The sequence below is a fragment of the Pezoporus occidentalis genome, unplaced genomic scaffold, assembly GCF_034315485.1.
Source record: "Pezoporus occidentalis ecotype Australia unplaced genomic scaffold, CSIRO_AGI_Poc_V1 ctg17, whole genome shotgun sequence".
Taxonomy (NCBI): Eukaryota; Metazoa; Chordata; class Aves; order Psittaciformes; family Psittacidae; genus Pezoporus; species Pezoporus occidentalis.
Genome location: NW_026913531.1, coordinates 2,000,086 through 2,016,839, shown reverse-complemented (window position 1 = coordinate 2,016,839; position 16,754 = coordinate 2,000,086). Strand labels below are relative to the sequence as shown.

General features: G+C 36.2%; 1 protein-coding gene across 7 annotated transcripts in view; it reads right to left on the bottom strand.

Moving 5' to 3' along the window:
• Nucleotides 1–16,754, bottom strand: part of CNOT2 (CCR4-NOT transcription complex subunit 2) — a 91,471-nt gene that overhangs the window by 12,788 nt on the left and 61,929 nt on the right. For 5 of the 7 annotated variants that reach the window (XM_062613724.1, XM_062613723.1, XM_062613722.1 and 2 more), the window contains 8 exons: nt 13,258–13,324; nt 9,779–9,926; nt 8,967–9,149; nt 6,325–6,404; nt 5,058–5,183; nt 2,377–2,501; nt 1,461–1,581; nt 1,193–1,349 (listed from right to left, as the gene is read on the bottom strand). In XM_062613724.1, coding sequence (XP_062469708.1) covers nt 1,193–1,349; nt 1,461–1,581; nt 2,377–2,501; nt 5,058–5,183; nt 6,325–6,404; nt 8,967–9,149; nt 9,779–9,926; nt 13,258–13,324 — 1,007 coding nt within the window. The remainder of the gene's footprint in view (nt 1–1,192; nt 1,350–1,460; nt 1,582–2,376; nt 2,502–5,057; nt 5,184–6,324; nt 6,405–8,966; nt 9,150–9,778; nt 9,927–13,257; nt 13,325–16,754) is intronic. The other 2 variants (XM_062613727.1, XM_062613728.1) reach the window with 2 other exon arrangements.

Sequence of the window (16,754 nt, the reverse complement as noted above, 5' to 3'; positions counted from 1 at the left end):
CTGATGGGAGTGGGGAAACTACTGGATTCAATAGAGAAGTGACCTGCAAGACTAACACTGTATGTGAAGAAGATACTGTGTTAATGTAACACATTCTGCAAATAAATACAGACAACTAACTTAAAAACTATTTCAAAACAATTACCCTAAGTGCCAGTGGCATACCAATTTGACCAAGTTTTGATGTAAGCTCTACGGAAAGAATTTCTGGAAGTGAAAATTTCTAAAAGTTTACATCTCTAGAAAGAAATACATACTTTAATGCCAATTATTTCAAGTCAGAAAAATTAGGAACCGTTTTTCCCCTGCCTTCCCTTTCAACTTCATCTCTACATTCAGCAATCTTTCCTGATTGTATGAAACTCCATGTAAATTTGTGAAACATGGAAACTGTGCATGTGTACACTGTTTGGTCTTTCGTTTGTTAATATTTTATATGCAAACCTTAAGATACATGTACTATTTTGTCAATAAAGCTAACATTATGTAAAAATCTGCTAACAGAATGATGGGAAATTATCAGCTGAAAGTCAAGAGTACCAGATATTAAATTTCTCTCGTCATTACAGTCACCCAGAAGACACCCGTTTTGTCCAAAATGACCTAGGTTCCTTCTGTAACTAGCAGAGAAAGAGACACCCTGGGCTAGTGGCTCATTTCACCTATCTTAAGCACTTACCATTTCACCTATCTTAAGCACTTACCATTAGTGCAGTCAATAATTGCTTTCCTCCCTACTGCCTCTACAGGAAGCCTAGATGACTAAACTTTAGTGAGCTGAATGACTAAAAGTTAACTATAAAACTACATTTTCATTTAAATTACTATTTGGTGCAGATGCTCTATTCATTATTACACTAACATAAATCAAATTTACCTCAAGGAATATTATTATTTGAAAAATAATGTATACATGAAATTTATTAAAAACTCAGTGTCAATTCCATGAAGAAAGTGCTAAAGAAGTTATGAGAACAAGCAAAGCCACTAGGTTTATTGAAAGCTCACATAACAAGATCTCAGTATGCCTTGAAGCACAATTCTTTTGTTTATGAAAATTTTATTTTACTGTCATTACATTTTCAAATCTTATTGGCAAAATATCTTGTGGTTTGATAGTCATGTGAGCCTATTGTGAATGACAGCATAATAAAAATAAAACTGAAAATAGTATTAAAAAGCAGCAACTTACTCAGTCGAGTTGAGATTGAGACCTAGTGTTGTTAAATCACTTCCTAATGCAAGATGTACCATTCCTGGATCTGTCTCTGCTGCCCTGATGAATGTTAACAAGCCGATCATTCCAAACTGGTCCGTCACCATCCCTTGAGGAATGTTGGTAACCCGACCTGGGGAAAAAGAACAAATTAATTTTATCCTTTCAAGAAGTGGAGGAATCAACAAGGTGATCTAAATGACTGTCAAAACTTTTCAAGAAGAAAAAGTGGAATGACACATACCATCAGGTAACACCTGGATCCCTTTTTTCTGCTGGTTGTTGTTTTGCGTAGTTGAACTTTTGTCTCCAGGAAACTTGGGCCCATCTGTGCTGGATGATGTTTTGCCTGATGTACTCAAATTCTGATAAAAATGATTTGCAGAGTTGGTATGATGGAAACAAGCCAAAATGGAGAAATCTGTTGACCATATCTTTCAGTCAAGCACTCCAAACCAGTATGTCAAGTCACTCAGTAAATTAGGCACTAAAATGGAATCAAGCTGAAGCTCTTAAGTTTTTCTGACAAACCTTATGTAGTATTTACCACTTCCTAAAGTATACCTGTCATACAGTAGTAACTATTAAGGAGCCAACAGTTTACAGTATTAAAGGGTAAGAAATATTTTACACCTGAGCTTGAATACACAATGGATTTCCCAAGTGCCTGTGACTAGACGATATTTTGGACTCATCACATCATAAATTTTTCACCATAGTTTTGCTCCCACATAACACTCCATGACATACCAAAAAAGAGTAACTCAAGCCAATTTTAGGTGCAAGAAACATACAGTTGGCACATTTGCAACCATCAAGAAAGAGATGTAAATAGTATGTCTGTCAAGAAAACTGTGATTGTGCTCCAAGAGCCCAATCTTCCGTAATTATTATTTCTTACTCTTTACTATTCTTTAAAACAAGTCTGCAGTAACAGTGTCATCACATTTACTCCCTCCTCCCTTACTGTATTCAGTATATATTTCATATATATATATATATATATATAGTTGTATATGAAATGCTGCTTATGCAAAATTTCTCACTAATTCTGGGGGTAAATTTGAAAATCTTACAGTACAAATATAGTCAGTGCTCACTTTAAAATATAATCATCAAAAGTAATACGCACACCCAAAAGAAGAATAAGGCGTACTTACGGATTTATTGTCATCATTACTCGATGTTGGGTCTTTGTAGCTGGAGCCTGGTAATGCTGGAAAATCTTCATTGTGTATTGAAAAGTCCTGGGACTGTTCACTTGCTGGTTTTGTTACCATTCCAACTATCATCAAAATGAAAGCAGGAATAACATGAAATGACTGCTAAGTAAAGAATTTTCTGCTGTTGATCTTGCTTACTGTCCATTTTTACCATGTGCAAACTGTACAGCAGAAACAGCTTTCAAAAACAAAACAAAAAAAAACCCAAACCACCAAAACTCAAGTAAACCAAAACAAAGCATATTCATTTAAAACATCCACACATATTAGACTAAAGCCTCTTATTTAAGTGTGAGCTAAGAAACACTCTGGGTTAAATTCATAGACACATCCACTGCTTTAAGAATGAAGCCCAGTACTTTTACCAGGAACAGCACCTGTTTTGCATGTCTAAACAATCAAATAATCTTTACAGGCATTATTCAAGCGGTATTTAAGTAAATCCACTGATGAAGGAAGGGTCTACTGCTTTTATGATCGTAACACATTTTTCCTCCATCCCCTAATTGCATGAAGAGTTTCTTAGCATAATCTCTTCAGAAGCACATATTCTTAAAGGAATTGCCATCCATTGCAACAGAACATATCACCAATGAAATACTTGCCTGTGACATAAGAACGACTCCTACTTTCAGTTCAGTATGAAAACTGAAAGCATTTAGCCTGCAACTCTCAGTGCTCTGACCCTAATTTAAAAAAAGTAGGCCAGTCACATTGGAACATGGATTCCAACTACTGAAAAGCAACCTTTTTTTTTTTAAATGCCAGTTAAAAAAACCCAAAACTAAACCAAACCCCCCAACCAACCAACACCAAGGAAAAGCCCCCTACACTACGCACCCATGGGCAAATACTCTGCTGTGAGACAGAAAAGTATTACAGTGATTTGTTTGCAAACAACATTGCATTAGAGGAAGAGAAAACAGAAGGACATCTAGGGCCTGTTTTTCAAAGATTCTTAACAGCTGTGTAGGATCTAAAATAGTTCAGTAGATTACTTATTACTGTAGTATTCTGAAATTAGGGATAAAAGTTCCTTTATTTAAGAAAAAAAAACCAACCACTGAGTTAATCTGGTTTCTGCTGTTCACCCTTTTCACCCAGGGTTATTCCCATTTCTTCCACTGGATGAATTAAAATTGATAATGAAATAACTGTGTTGCACACTCTCTATCTAAAAGCTATCTGAAGTCTAATTTTCCTGAATAACCTAAGCACGAAGAAAGTACGTCTCTGCCCAGTTTCAAACTTTCTTCAACTTTTTGTTCCTGAAGACAGTGTCTAGTGCACCTCATATCCCCATTGCTTGATTGTTTCTACAAACATAACCATCCCCTGCATTAAGCAGATGCTCAAGATAGTTCTTCAGACAGAGAAGTTTCTTTCCTGGTTCACCACACCTTTGTGCAAACAGCTACTCTAGCACCAAAATGGGGAAACTGTTTAAGCACAGGAGCAATTACTGATTATTTTTTTTATGCAGCAGTGTTGCTGAATGTTGAACACCAGGTCCATGCTGGAACTGAATCTGTGTGGATCTCCTTCCTATCTTCTATCAGTTTTTTATGTAATGGCTTTTTCACAGACAGACAAACTCTCGTATAAACCACAAGCCATACTAGCTCTCCACTCTCAGTGTAACTTCTCAGTCTGGGGTAGTGACTTTCCACTGTGTGTAGCACTTCATTTTAACTCATTCAGATCTTTCTCACCACCACCTTAAGCAGAGAGCCCTGGTTATGTCCAATCCGTGAGGTTACTTCCTCTTGATAATGCAGCATCTATTATTTCTCTCCCATTAAAGTTGGAGATATCTTTGGAAAAAACTACCTTTTTATAGTCAGAAAACACTGCATTACTTTTTCTTGGAAGTTTTACAAGTATCACAAAAATAACTTTCAGTAATAAAAGCAACTTTTTAGAGTAGCTGATGCAACATGCATGACAAAATCTACAAAAGCAGTAACAATAAAAAAGAAGTATTGTGGCTCAGGCTAAGCTTACCTGGTATTTTTCAAGACCCACCTTAAAGATTTTCCTTTTATTATTTTTTTAATCTGTTCAGCAGTAATTACATAAGACACCGACTTGGAATCTGACTGGCAACACTTCATTCTTACACATTATTTTTTGAAATCTGAGGTTCATCATAAGAGTGACAGTGAATACTACAGCAAGTACTACCCATAAATGAGACAATACACTGTATGTTTACAGTTGCTGACTTTTGACACAGTAACACCTGTAGTAACCAAATATTATTTCTAAAATTTACTACTCAGACCTTGACGGTTCTTGTACACATGCACTTAGAAAGCAAGCTATTACCTAAGAAATGTCTAGAGCGAGTAGCTTCAGAGAAATCATACTATACAGGCCAAAACCCCCCAACAGCTTCTACTGAAAGTAAAACTAAAGCAGATGAGTTCCAATAGCAGAAAATCCTGGGGGGAATTTCCAATCAGAGACATACTGGTTATTTATTTTTTTTTAAAATAAGACTTAGAAGCTCAAGTGTCAGCATTTTTCAGAAGACTACCTATTGATCTTTTGTTGTTCATAAGACAATCAAGCAAATACCAATTTCATTCAAAGAGTTTTCAAAAGTATAGTCTTACCATAGGGTGCCCTTCCAGCTAAAGGGTTTATTAATGGAGTTGGATTGCCACTTCCTTCCCTTCTGTTTCTGTCTGCTAGTGCTGGAAAATCTGAGAGGTCCAGTCCTGTCACATTTTCACTTCCATCTACAATAAAAACAGGTATTTTAAATTCCCTTAAGCTTTTTCACTCTAAGACTTCATTATATGCAAGATAAATGTAGGATATATTTCCTTTCTTCAAGGTGATCTTTTTACTCTCAGTATAATTATTACAAATAACTACAGCCTCTGTGTTATGAGACTAGCCTGAAGAGCATCAAGGTGTCTAGGGTTTGCTTTTAAACAATAGATAGTCAACAGCATTTAGTTACAAGGTCTACTCATTTTGAATTAAAGACTGCATGTGTAAAACACAGGCTATCAAAATTACAGTACTAGGATAGGTAGCCTGTTTAAAATTTAAGGAGCTACCAAGAACAAATTTGAGAGAATAACCCATATTTGTAGAAGCATCAAGGAACTCTTTCATCCTTAGATAAGGTAAGATAAAGCTGAAGCAGCTGTGAAGCCAATGCAGTGCAAATTGCATGGGAACATTTTTTGATTAGCAACAGAAAATACTACATAGGCCAAGCCAGAGCTGCAATTCTATAATGATGCCACAAGGCCCCAAGGGATGCCCAAACCCTTCCACTCTGTGATGTCACCAGCACCTCAAGTTCCTTCATATATACAGCCACCTACGGAAACATCAGCATGGACAAACCTGAGGCATTTATGAACAAGGATATTTTCCCCTCTTTAGTTCATTAAATTTAGGTGAAGAAGTAATTGCCAGACAAAAATCACAACTGAAACACCCTGACTGAAGGGACTGCTTTATAAACCAGCTGTTTGAAAGGAGTTTGAGATGTCAGAAAATGCTTTCCCACTGTTCCTACCCTATATAATGTTTTTGTAGAAAAAGGATATTTTTTTCTCTGATCCCCTCTTCAATTCTATAAGCTATTTTGCATTTCTAGCTGACTAGATGTAATCTATAGACATGTGATGTACAGCGAGTATTCGACAGAACTCTTTCCCTTTGTCATTAAAAGTATTTAAATTCACTGTTATGAAGTAGTAACAGTTTCACAGCATGACTCTTGGAGCAGCATTTCTATGGAACAACTAAAAATTATAACAAAGTTGCACTCCAACAGAAGAAAGCATTTTCAATTAGACTTACTAAAAAAATAATCTCTGTACTGTATTTTAAGATCAACACTAATCAGAATAAACTCACCTGTTCCATTAAAAATGTTACTTGATAAGGAGTTATTCATTCCAAATGCCTGATTTCTGTTCATCCCAAATCCAGACATACTGTGAAAAAAATCCAGGAAGTCAAACAAAAGGGTATACATACTTTGTAATTCCCAGTGGAAGCCATTAAGCAGAAAAAAAGCTCAAGACAATTAAGTTATTTTAAGCTTAAGCAACTCCCATTAGCCTAAACTCAGTTTTTAATGATTTTCCTTTATACTTCTGAAAACTCTGAGCAGCAGCAGCAGGCACTGCTCAATCAAGACAACTGGAATGACTTCAAGTTAACTTGTTTTTTTTAATTGCCACTGTGTCTTCAGACATCTGTCAATCAACAACTTATGGCAAACTTGATTTTTACTCAATAATTTAATATAGAAAAATGAAGCAGTAGTAAATGCAATAGTGCAAAGTCAGGCAGCAATCCATTCATTTGCAGGTGTGAAGCTGGATCGTGGAAGGGATCAAGTTTGTAATGACTCAGTTGTAAGCTGATCAGTTATGGTGTCCAATCATCATCATGTATATATGGTACTACTATGAGCATAGGGATGGTCTCTGCAACATAAGGACACCAACTATATTAAAGTTTCATATAGTCAGGCAAAAACATTTGAAGACATCTAAATATCATATAGGACAACTATGGTTGGAAAGGCACCCTCCAAATGATCCACTTCCTTCTGTGCGAGATGGTAATGTTGAGAAGCCCAAAGGTAGGTCCCAGCTGAGTGAAATTCTGAATTTCTGCCCTGTTTGAAATCACAACATGTATTTTTTTCCCCATAACAGGATGGAAGTTGATGTTTTAGCAGTTTCTGTAACTAAAAATGGCAAACGTTTTCCTAGTGGAAATTTTCCCTACAGGGTCTTTTCCCACAGTTACAAATCTGAAGCATTTAATTTCAACTTGAAATAGCCAAAAAAGCTTCATTTTGGATTGAACTATCAAGAAAGGGAACAGCTAGCCAAGACTGGTCCTGTCCTGCCCTGCTTCCTCAAGGTGGTGGGTTTGAAAGATATCCAGATCTTTGATACCTCACATGTCTGAAGAAACACATTCCTGGTACCATCTGGGAATTCTAGACTAGGTGAGAGCACCAAAAGGATACAACTCTATCTTGAGGGTATATAATTGAGCCTTATGACAGATCAAATTTCTCATGCAAGGGTGTTTTTGTTTGTTTCTTTCTTTTTAGATTAGAAATAACCATGTTAAGAGTTGCAGGGATAACTGCTGCTATCCTGGTATAGGTTAATAAACTGTGGAATATGAACTTGTCATTGTCCCAGTCGTATTTCCTTCTCAATTTGTAAGTTACAGTTTCTTGAAAATGATAAGCAATGCAAACAGTGAAAGATGAGTATTTTCATTCAAATGCTCCTATAGACAGGGATTTTATTATCTACCCTACAGCCGAATGGTATTTAAATGAGTACTTTCTATACATATTTCAATCTCCAAAATCGTTGTCCTCTGCGTGCAGAATTTTTAAGTATATTACCATTTCAACCTTTTGTGATATTCAGGTTTTAAAAACACTTTAAAATTTAAAATTATCTTTTCATATTACCTTTTTTTAATCTTTGTATCTTTACTTGTCACTATGCATCACAGGAAATAAAAGGCAAATTCTATGTAATCAGAAGCAAGACACAAAGTCTTCTTCTACTCCAAGAACATACACCACTACTAAAAAAATCTCTATTGCTGTAACTCATAAAAGCATCTTTAAGTCTGAAACCACAGAACTACATAGCCTGACCAAGCTTTAGATAGCTGTTGACCTTAGTCCTTTACCCATTTTGTAAAACATTAGATTGGGTTAGAGGTGGCACCTGACTCCCATGAGCTTGTTTGTGCTCCACGTAAGAGTCAGTCTCCTAGGGAAGGCCTGAAGGGAGAAAAAGGACACAACTGGGAGCACTCAGATTGTGAGGGTGTGGAATGAAGCCCGGAAAGCAGTCAGCTGTGCAAAGCTGTGACTACACACACTAAATAATTAGAATTGACACACTTTTTACTACAAGTTTATCAGTATGAACTAAGCATAAATACAGCATCAAAACACAGTTAAAGCCTAATGAGTTATGTTAGAATCCTGCCCAGAGTTAGAAAGGGCACAACTGATGGAGAAGCTTGAGGCAAATGACCACCAAATTTTTAAACAAATGGCAAACCACTGTCTGCATTATTCCAGAATTTAAAGATGTTAAATTCTAGGTCCCCACTGTGTCTGAATCAGTTAATTATTTTTCCACAGTAACTACTGTGTTTTTAAATCTTGCCAGATTTCTTCCCAAACTCACAGATGAATCGTCTTTAAATGGATTCATATACCCAAACATCCAAGATATGTTTCAAAACCAAACTTGGGAACACAAGAGAAACACCACATATTTTAAAGAAGCAACAGTAGAAATTCAGTAGCCAGAAACAGGATTTAGCTTAAAGGCCTCAATAAGCTTGTATGAATATCAAAAGCATCTTCAAAGTTTATTGCCAGGAGACGAGAACAGATGAAGCAGCTTTTGAGCTTTGTTCTAATTCCATTAGATTTCCAGAGCAGCATTTAAACATGTCCGTGACTGTACAGGGACAGTCCAACTAAATAGTCTTACCTGTTCACAGTAAAAGGTTGTCGAGAGGGTTGCTGCTTTGGCATACATATTATGCTTGGAGAGCTTCTGTTGGGGCTGCCTAACCCTGAACTGCTCATGCTGTTTGTCCTGCTGGGAATTCCAATGCCCTGACCAACCTGGGAGTGGTTCATCATATTCCTAGGATTCATAGGCAATATCCCCCTGAAAGAGAAAAACCATCCACAGAGATGAATCTCTACAATAGTATTTGGTTACTCATTTAGATTACTAACCTAGGATGGACTCTGAGCTGTTGTAACTTAATTTGTGCTTAGTGTCAATATGGCATGTTTGGATTATTCTCTATAATTAATGTAGTTTTGAATTTCTTCAGAAATACCAGATGACCCATTACATGCTAACCAAGTCCTTGGTCAAGTTTAGATATATATTTAAGCATTATGCATTTGAACTGGTGTTACAGCTCCTTTTTTAACAAGCACTTCAGACCTACTACCTTCTTAATATTCTTATACAGTGTATGATATTGACACAAAAACTTTAACTGTACATTTACAAGAACAATAAAAAAAACCAGCCTCTTATATTCTGAAGCAGAATTTGCCAGCAATTTGTCTTTTACATAAAAAAAAAAATCAAATACTGTCTTACAGGAAGTCCTTACTGTTTAACAGTATTATTTCCCTAACACACACAATGGTCAACAGAAACTACTTTTCTTCTTTTTTAATTAAACAGATTGTAAAGTAGTTGAGGCAAAATATGCAGAACATTTAACAAGAGCTCTGCAGAAAGACACAATGCCAGAAATATTGGCTAACAATAAATACCTGCTCGGAGATGGAGGCGTATGAAGTGACATTGTTGGTACCCCTGTTGTTGGCGTTACGTGGCTCGGTAACTGAGTGCCTTGTGATAAGCTGCGATTTAACTGAGGGGTATTGTTGCTCATTCCCCTCATTGGAAGGCCTAGTGCACCTATTGAAAAAAAATTCAGAGGGGTGGAGATATAGAGCAATCAGGAACAAAGTCTTCTCCATCAGGTGTAGATGGAAACAATTTATGCTGACAACCTACAAAAAAGTGTAAAGACTGAAGGAAAGTGCACTGTGAAATCTAAGTCCCTCTTTGCACAGTAGAAGCTCAATTATCTCAAATTTAGCCCCATTTCTGTTAAATATTAGAAAGGCTCTTTAAGGAATTTCTGTGAGCAGCTAGCAAAATTTTGTTTCCTTTGAGATGTACACTGTAGAGAATGGTTCAGTTTTGAGCTTTTTGATAAGGACATGAAAATCTGTAATTATCTCAAAAAAGGCAGCATTTTGAGAAAATTAGTAACTGCACTCAAGAAACATGTTGATTACTTCTGCATAAACTGGTATATATTTGGCCAGTATTTCAAACACAGATCTGTCTTGAACACTGATCTGGTCTTGTTAAAAATTAAGCAAACCTCCAATAAAAAAAGTTATGACTGTTTAGTTAATAATAACATCGTTTTTAGGACAACAAAAGCAACATTTTAGGCTGTAAAGTTTAAGTTGCTTCTATTTGGTAACACAGGTTCAGTGCCCACAATCAAGTTCAATCATTTAAGAAAAGAAAGCAAGCAAAATTTTAACTGCCCTCTATTGGCGTTTACAAATAATCAGATTTTTAACATTATGATCAGAAGTGTTTTCTACACAAAGAGTTGGGTGTGACAGTATAAAGTAAGCACTTCAGTGAGACAAAAAAAGAAATTAACTCAGAAGGGCAAAAGACAACCAGTTGCTACCCTGTCTTAGACTGTCCAAAACCTGTGCCTTGTCATTCTCACATACCTTTTCCACATTTGTTTTCAAACCTAAACAATTCTATGATTCTAAGTTTTGGAATGATGCTCAAAGACAAGAAAAACTCATAGTGCAACACATCAGTAGAAACAAACTTGGCATCTAAAAGTGATGGCTATCAGCAATGGTCTCTATTGCTTCAGCATAAGGCTGCTGAGGTAGGCTCACAGAACTTAAATCTTTTATCTTGCAGACCAAATAAAAGACAAATTTCAATGAATGAGCACTCTCCCATGATACATCACCCTTACAGAACAGGTGAATATGCCAGCGTATAATGTGATTAAATACTAAGAGTGCAACGAACAGACAGCGTATGCTCAAGTTATCATCATGGACAAGGTCTACAGAAACATCCCATCATTCAGCTCTCACATTTTAAGAGCTGCTGCCTGTCCATGTCCTTCCCTACAAATTGCAACCCAAGAAGTGTGCAGTAACACACACACTACTTCTTAATCTGAATTAAAGGAGGTAAATTTGACTTGCAATAACAAGCCTCCTAAGGCTTCATTAAATGTCAATTATATCAAGGTGCTCGCTGTAAATATTTTGGCAATTTGCTGCAACAGAATCATTTTGATGAATATAAATATATATTATAAATAATATTTCACACTGATTAACAATTACATGGAATTTTAAAAATAAAGTAGTAAATAAAAAATGTATACACCTCCAAACTAGATACAGCAGACTGAAAAACATGATTTCAATAGGTTAATTTTGTGCAAGCATTTGCTTCAGCAAAGCCAGTTTTATGCTAATGGTTACTTCTTGCTGTTGGCAATCTTTAAACTAGATTCTTTAATGTGTAGGGCTGTTACAGTGAAGTAGAACCATATTCCTGTGCTGGCAAGTAGGGGCAGCTGAAATATTTGCCATAAGAAGGAAAAAAAAAAAAAAGTATCTTTTTTTCCTTGTGCTTCCTTTTTCCACTTTTTTACTTGAAACAAGAGATCTGCATGTGCTGTATTGGAGGCTGATCAATGAAGGGGCCAATTTCCTGCCTAATAGTTAAGTTTAAGCTACATTAACAATATAACAGGACATCTTGCTTAATGACTGACAGCTACCAATCTAAAAGCACACAGGCATTATTAGCTTTGTTGTTCCTTGAAGTATTTTAATCATAAGCATTGACTTCGACACAGAAGTTTCTTGCCCTTTTTTCTCAGTATTTGGTAGAAACTGAACCCTGACAGTATTTACTTTCTAGTTTCTAGCCATGCATGTCTCCATGTTAGAGAGATTGTATCTCTAGGCACCACAACCAACTGAATGAACAATAAAGCTGAAAAAGGTTAACCTTAAAAATAAACAACAAGTATCTATGATAAAGAGAATGAACAAACTACTTCGGTATCTTTATTCAGTTGAGGCTGAAAGGTTCAATAGTGCTAGATTCAGGACCCCAAAAGCAAAGAGCCAAATAATGACTCTCAGACTGGCCAGAAATTGTTCATAGAAATCCCAGTTGCATAACCAAATGTCAGTGTATATTACCTGGTCACTCACTGACAGCCACTGAGACAGTAAAAAACAAAAACAAGAACAAAACCACTGTATTTTTAAATTTGAAGAAAGCCAAGAATTTGTGAAGGCCACACATCTAGCAGACAATGCTTTTAGCTTATCCAGATGAAGTCTATACTCTCTAAAGCAGGCTGAACTTTTTTCTTAGAATCCAAGTCAGATGCACTTGGCAAGAAAGTTGCAAACATTCAAAAGTGTATAGTGATAAAAGAGAGATGTTCACAAATCCCTTTTACTTGTGTAACTGTACCTAACTCAGATATTCTGAGCCACTTTCTGCATACACCTCTCAGTTACAAGGAGGTTCAGCTCTCAAGGCTGGCCCTAAAGTTAGCTGGCTAGCAATACACACTGTGACTGTTACTTTATAGGTCTTCTATTTCAACAGTATACACAAGAGTGTCAGATACAGAAAATAATCTTCAAGGTGTGGGAAAGATAAAACCAGTGGTGCCAGCATGCAATAATCTTACTGGCATAGTTCTTTGCCAAATGCGAGTTGCCAAGCATGTACAGAAGATTTAATTTGCTCCTGTTGAGCACGAAATATCAGTTATAATTTAAGCTATAATTTACTTCTATTCCTTACATATTTTTCTGACTAGGTTCATTTTGGCCCAGCTCACTTAACTCAGTTTTTTCTTCAGAGTCACAGTTACATCACAGACATTCTTTATAGGATTATATTTGGGTATTTAACAGCTATACAGTGTCAATATGACACTCTGCATACTAAACACTGCAAAAATACATACTAAGCAAAGCAAAAATGTCTCTTAAAAAGAAAAAAAAAACCCGAAACACAACTAAGGAGACATACTACTGTTTTTACAATCACCAAAAAAAAAAAAAAGCCGTATGCACGTTCTCTATCCGAAGAGCATGAAACTGTAACTTATTTAGCATAAAACAAATCATCAAATAAAAAGAATTCTTACTTTGTTGCCCGTATAAACTTGCCCCAAACTGAGACAGCTGACCTGATGTTGATGGTGATGCCAGCATCTAAAATGCAAGAATAAAAGATTATTAAAGACACAAAGATATTGTGCTTTTTTGCTCTGACAGTTTACAACTGTAAAATTAACAGTGTATTACATGTAAAGTCATAAGTTTTTATTGACATGTATAAAACCAGACTTTCTTCTACTGGCGATAAATAGCACAGAGGAAGAAGATAAATGCTTTCAGTTTTAACTCCCTTGTAGCTAAGAGATCCATCTTTACAGAAGGAATAATCAGTTATTTAAATCAGATGTAGGGTTATTTTCCCATGCAAAACATGCATCAGACAAGCAGTGCAATCCCTGCTCAATGTAGTAATATCAAACTTTGCACTTGCTGTTATCAGTTACAGTAGCAAAAGGTGGGAAATGAGTGCTAGGTAGCAGGTATATAGAAACAGATATGAACTTCAAATAAGATTCCAATGTTAGAATTATAATGTACTGCCCTAAGAGCTGGTTTGTATACACCATATGAGTAAGTAAGATGTACTAATGTCAGAAATAATTGTTCCTGCTCTATTATGCCCACTTTGGAGACATCACAGTTCATCAAATGTTTCCATTAATCCTTCTTTGTCGACTTTCAGACATGACATGTTTGCATACTCCAAAAAGAAGGCAACTGCAGTAGGGACATAGTGCCAGATTTCCAGTCATTGTTGTAGGAGGAAAAGAATAAACTAATGATTCTATGATTCCATTCTCCATGCTGCCACAGAAGGCATTCATAAATTTGAGAAAACAGGAAATTTAGGGCGAATATTTGGGGAAAAAGTCCTTTGCAATCCTAAGAAAAGTTAAGCACTGAAACATCCCTCCCTGGATGTTTTTAAAGACCAGATTAGACATTCATCAACATAAGGTATAGCTGATTGTCACTCGGAGCAAGAACAGGTATTTATTAGTTGACCTAATCCTTCCAGCTCACAATCTAGTATGCTACTCATACTTGGTGACCCATAGGCAAATGTCTGCTTGTTTAGCGCAGTAGTCTGGACTTGGACTGAATTTTACGATAGTTTCAAGGAAAGGAATGTCTGGATTCTTACACCTAAGGGGATTTCAAGCTTTTTCAACTTGAGAGTAAAGAATTCAAATCAAAATAACTTTTCCTATAATAAACTTCAAACTGCTTTGTTGACTTGACAGATGCAAAACTCAAACAAACCTTATAAACTGCATCAGCCCTTCCAACCCAAACCATTCCATGATTCTAAGCTAGTTGCCTATAATGGGGCCAAGTCTAGATGGTAGAAATGAGAAAGACGATGTGCAGCATAGACACCAAATACCAAAAGTAACATTCTTGCCTGTAAACCACAAAGTATTTATGATTTTCTGGATACATACAGAACGCCAGAGAAGAGAAATGATAGCAGACAATTATTGTAGACCATCAGAAAAAGTGTGAGTAATATCACCCCAAAATACTACATGCTTATACATATTTTGAACAAAGTACATATATTTGAGAGGAACTACAGCAATTAGCATCCACAGTTGCATATACAACAGGTCTGAAATACTAAGACTTTTTTTCTGCTTCCTGTAGAAAAAAAAACAAACCCCCCCCCCCAAAAAAAAAAACCAAACAAAAAAACAAACCAAAATAAATAAAAAAAAACCCCAAACCTAACATATATGCCAAACTGGACCAAAGTTCTCCTTCCTTAGTGAAGAACTAGCTGTGAACAAAAAGAACACTTCAAATAACTACCAGTGGCTTCAGCTCAGCACTTACATAGCCAAATTCACAAGCCACATCTGCATTAGCAAGTAATGCAGGCAGAGAGGAATGCATTTGTAAAACAAACAAGTTGGCCCTGAGGGCCTAACATACATACTGTATTTATTTCTAACTAAGCTGTGACTAAGACACCTGATGCCATGGAGTTAGTGAAGAGAACCTGATGCCTGTTAGTGAAGAGAACATATCTGGTGCACTCCTGGAGCACCTCTTCCAACCTGTTTTGATCCAGAAGGAATTGAATTCACTCACACCCAGACTGCTCTACAACATGAACCAAGCATGCTGAAGAACGGACACTTGGGAGACAGGCTTCAAAAGCACATTCCCCACCCAAACTAACAAGCTGATGTTTGTTAAACATTGATAAAACAAGCTGATACAGTAAAAAACATTCAACAAGTTGGAAAACCCCAGAGCATGCTGCAAGGTTTGGCAAACTGTAATTGTATGGAAAAAAAAAAAACAAAAAGAGAAAAAGTTCTGAGGCACCTTCAGAAAAAAAAAAAAAAAAAACAAAACCAAACCAACCAGACACTGAGATAGAACCAACAGTCAAAAAGTACTAATAGCTTTGGGACAAGTAAGCAAAACTGTTAAGCCAAAAAGAAGATCCCATAAGAACAGCTGCTCAGGGCATTCAAAAATTGCTGTGATGGCATGTGATAGAATCAGCAGAAGATGGTACAAACATCAGCATAAAAATCTTTTATGTTAACTTGGATTAAAAAAATAAAAACATCCCAGACCTAAGAGGTACTAGATTACTTGAAAGAGAGGAAAAAGAATCCCACCTCTTCTACACTACTATGTGATTTTCTACTACTAAGTACTTTAAGCTACAGTTAAAAGGAAAGGCAAATAATAGTTAATGAACACTGCTTACTATAAATTGGATTTTCTTTTGAAATATTGCAAAGTAGGTCACATATACTGTGCCATTTGCTTTCACATTAGAAGTTAATTGCAAAGTGACTTGTAGAGAGACCATTACTGAAAACCGTAATAAAGGCCCAGTATTACATTCAGTAAGTCTAACAAATAGTGTTAAAGTCAAAACATACTTGGACCACAAAAGATAACAACTCACAAGAAGAATTAAATAAAAATTTCTGTGGATCTGTTCCAGGCCGATTAAATGCATCACTTCTGAAATTCCATGCAGAAGGAATATGCTGTATGGGTATCTCACTTGTTCTCTTCCTAGTTTACTTTGTAATACGCCAAAAAACACTCCCCAGTGTTTTTTGTGTCACAGACAAGTAAGGGGCAGTTTGAATTTTGTCTTTTTATTTCTATTATTATTTCCATATAACTAAGGTTAACAACAAAACTAAATTAGCTAAAACCTCAACCTAGCCTAACATGACCTTTATTTGCATTCACAAAGCCTGGGCAACTATTATAGCCTACTCAAACTTGATCTACCAGAGGTAATGAAGATTCAAGACACACGGTATCGGTAGTATTAAAAACATTCCTTTGGGCATTCTGCAATCATTATTTTATCTGACTGGACTACTAGCCACACAACACAAAACGTTAACAGCTCTCCAGGAGCTGTACCTGCAAGAGTGGCTGGAAATCGCTCTTGAATTTCCTTTAGTCTACCACAGCCGAAGGTCACGATAACCTGAATAAAAACCAAACCAGTCTAACCTTAAGGTGACTAAAGCCTCTT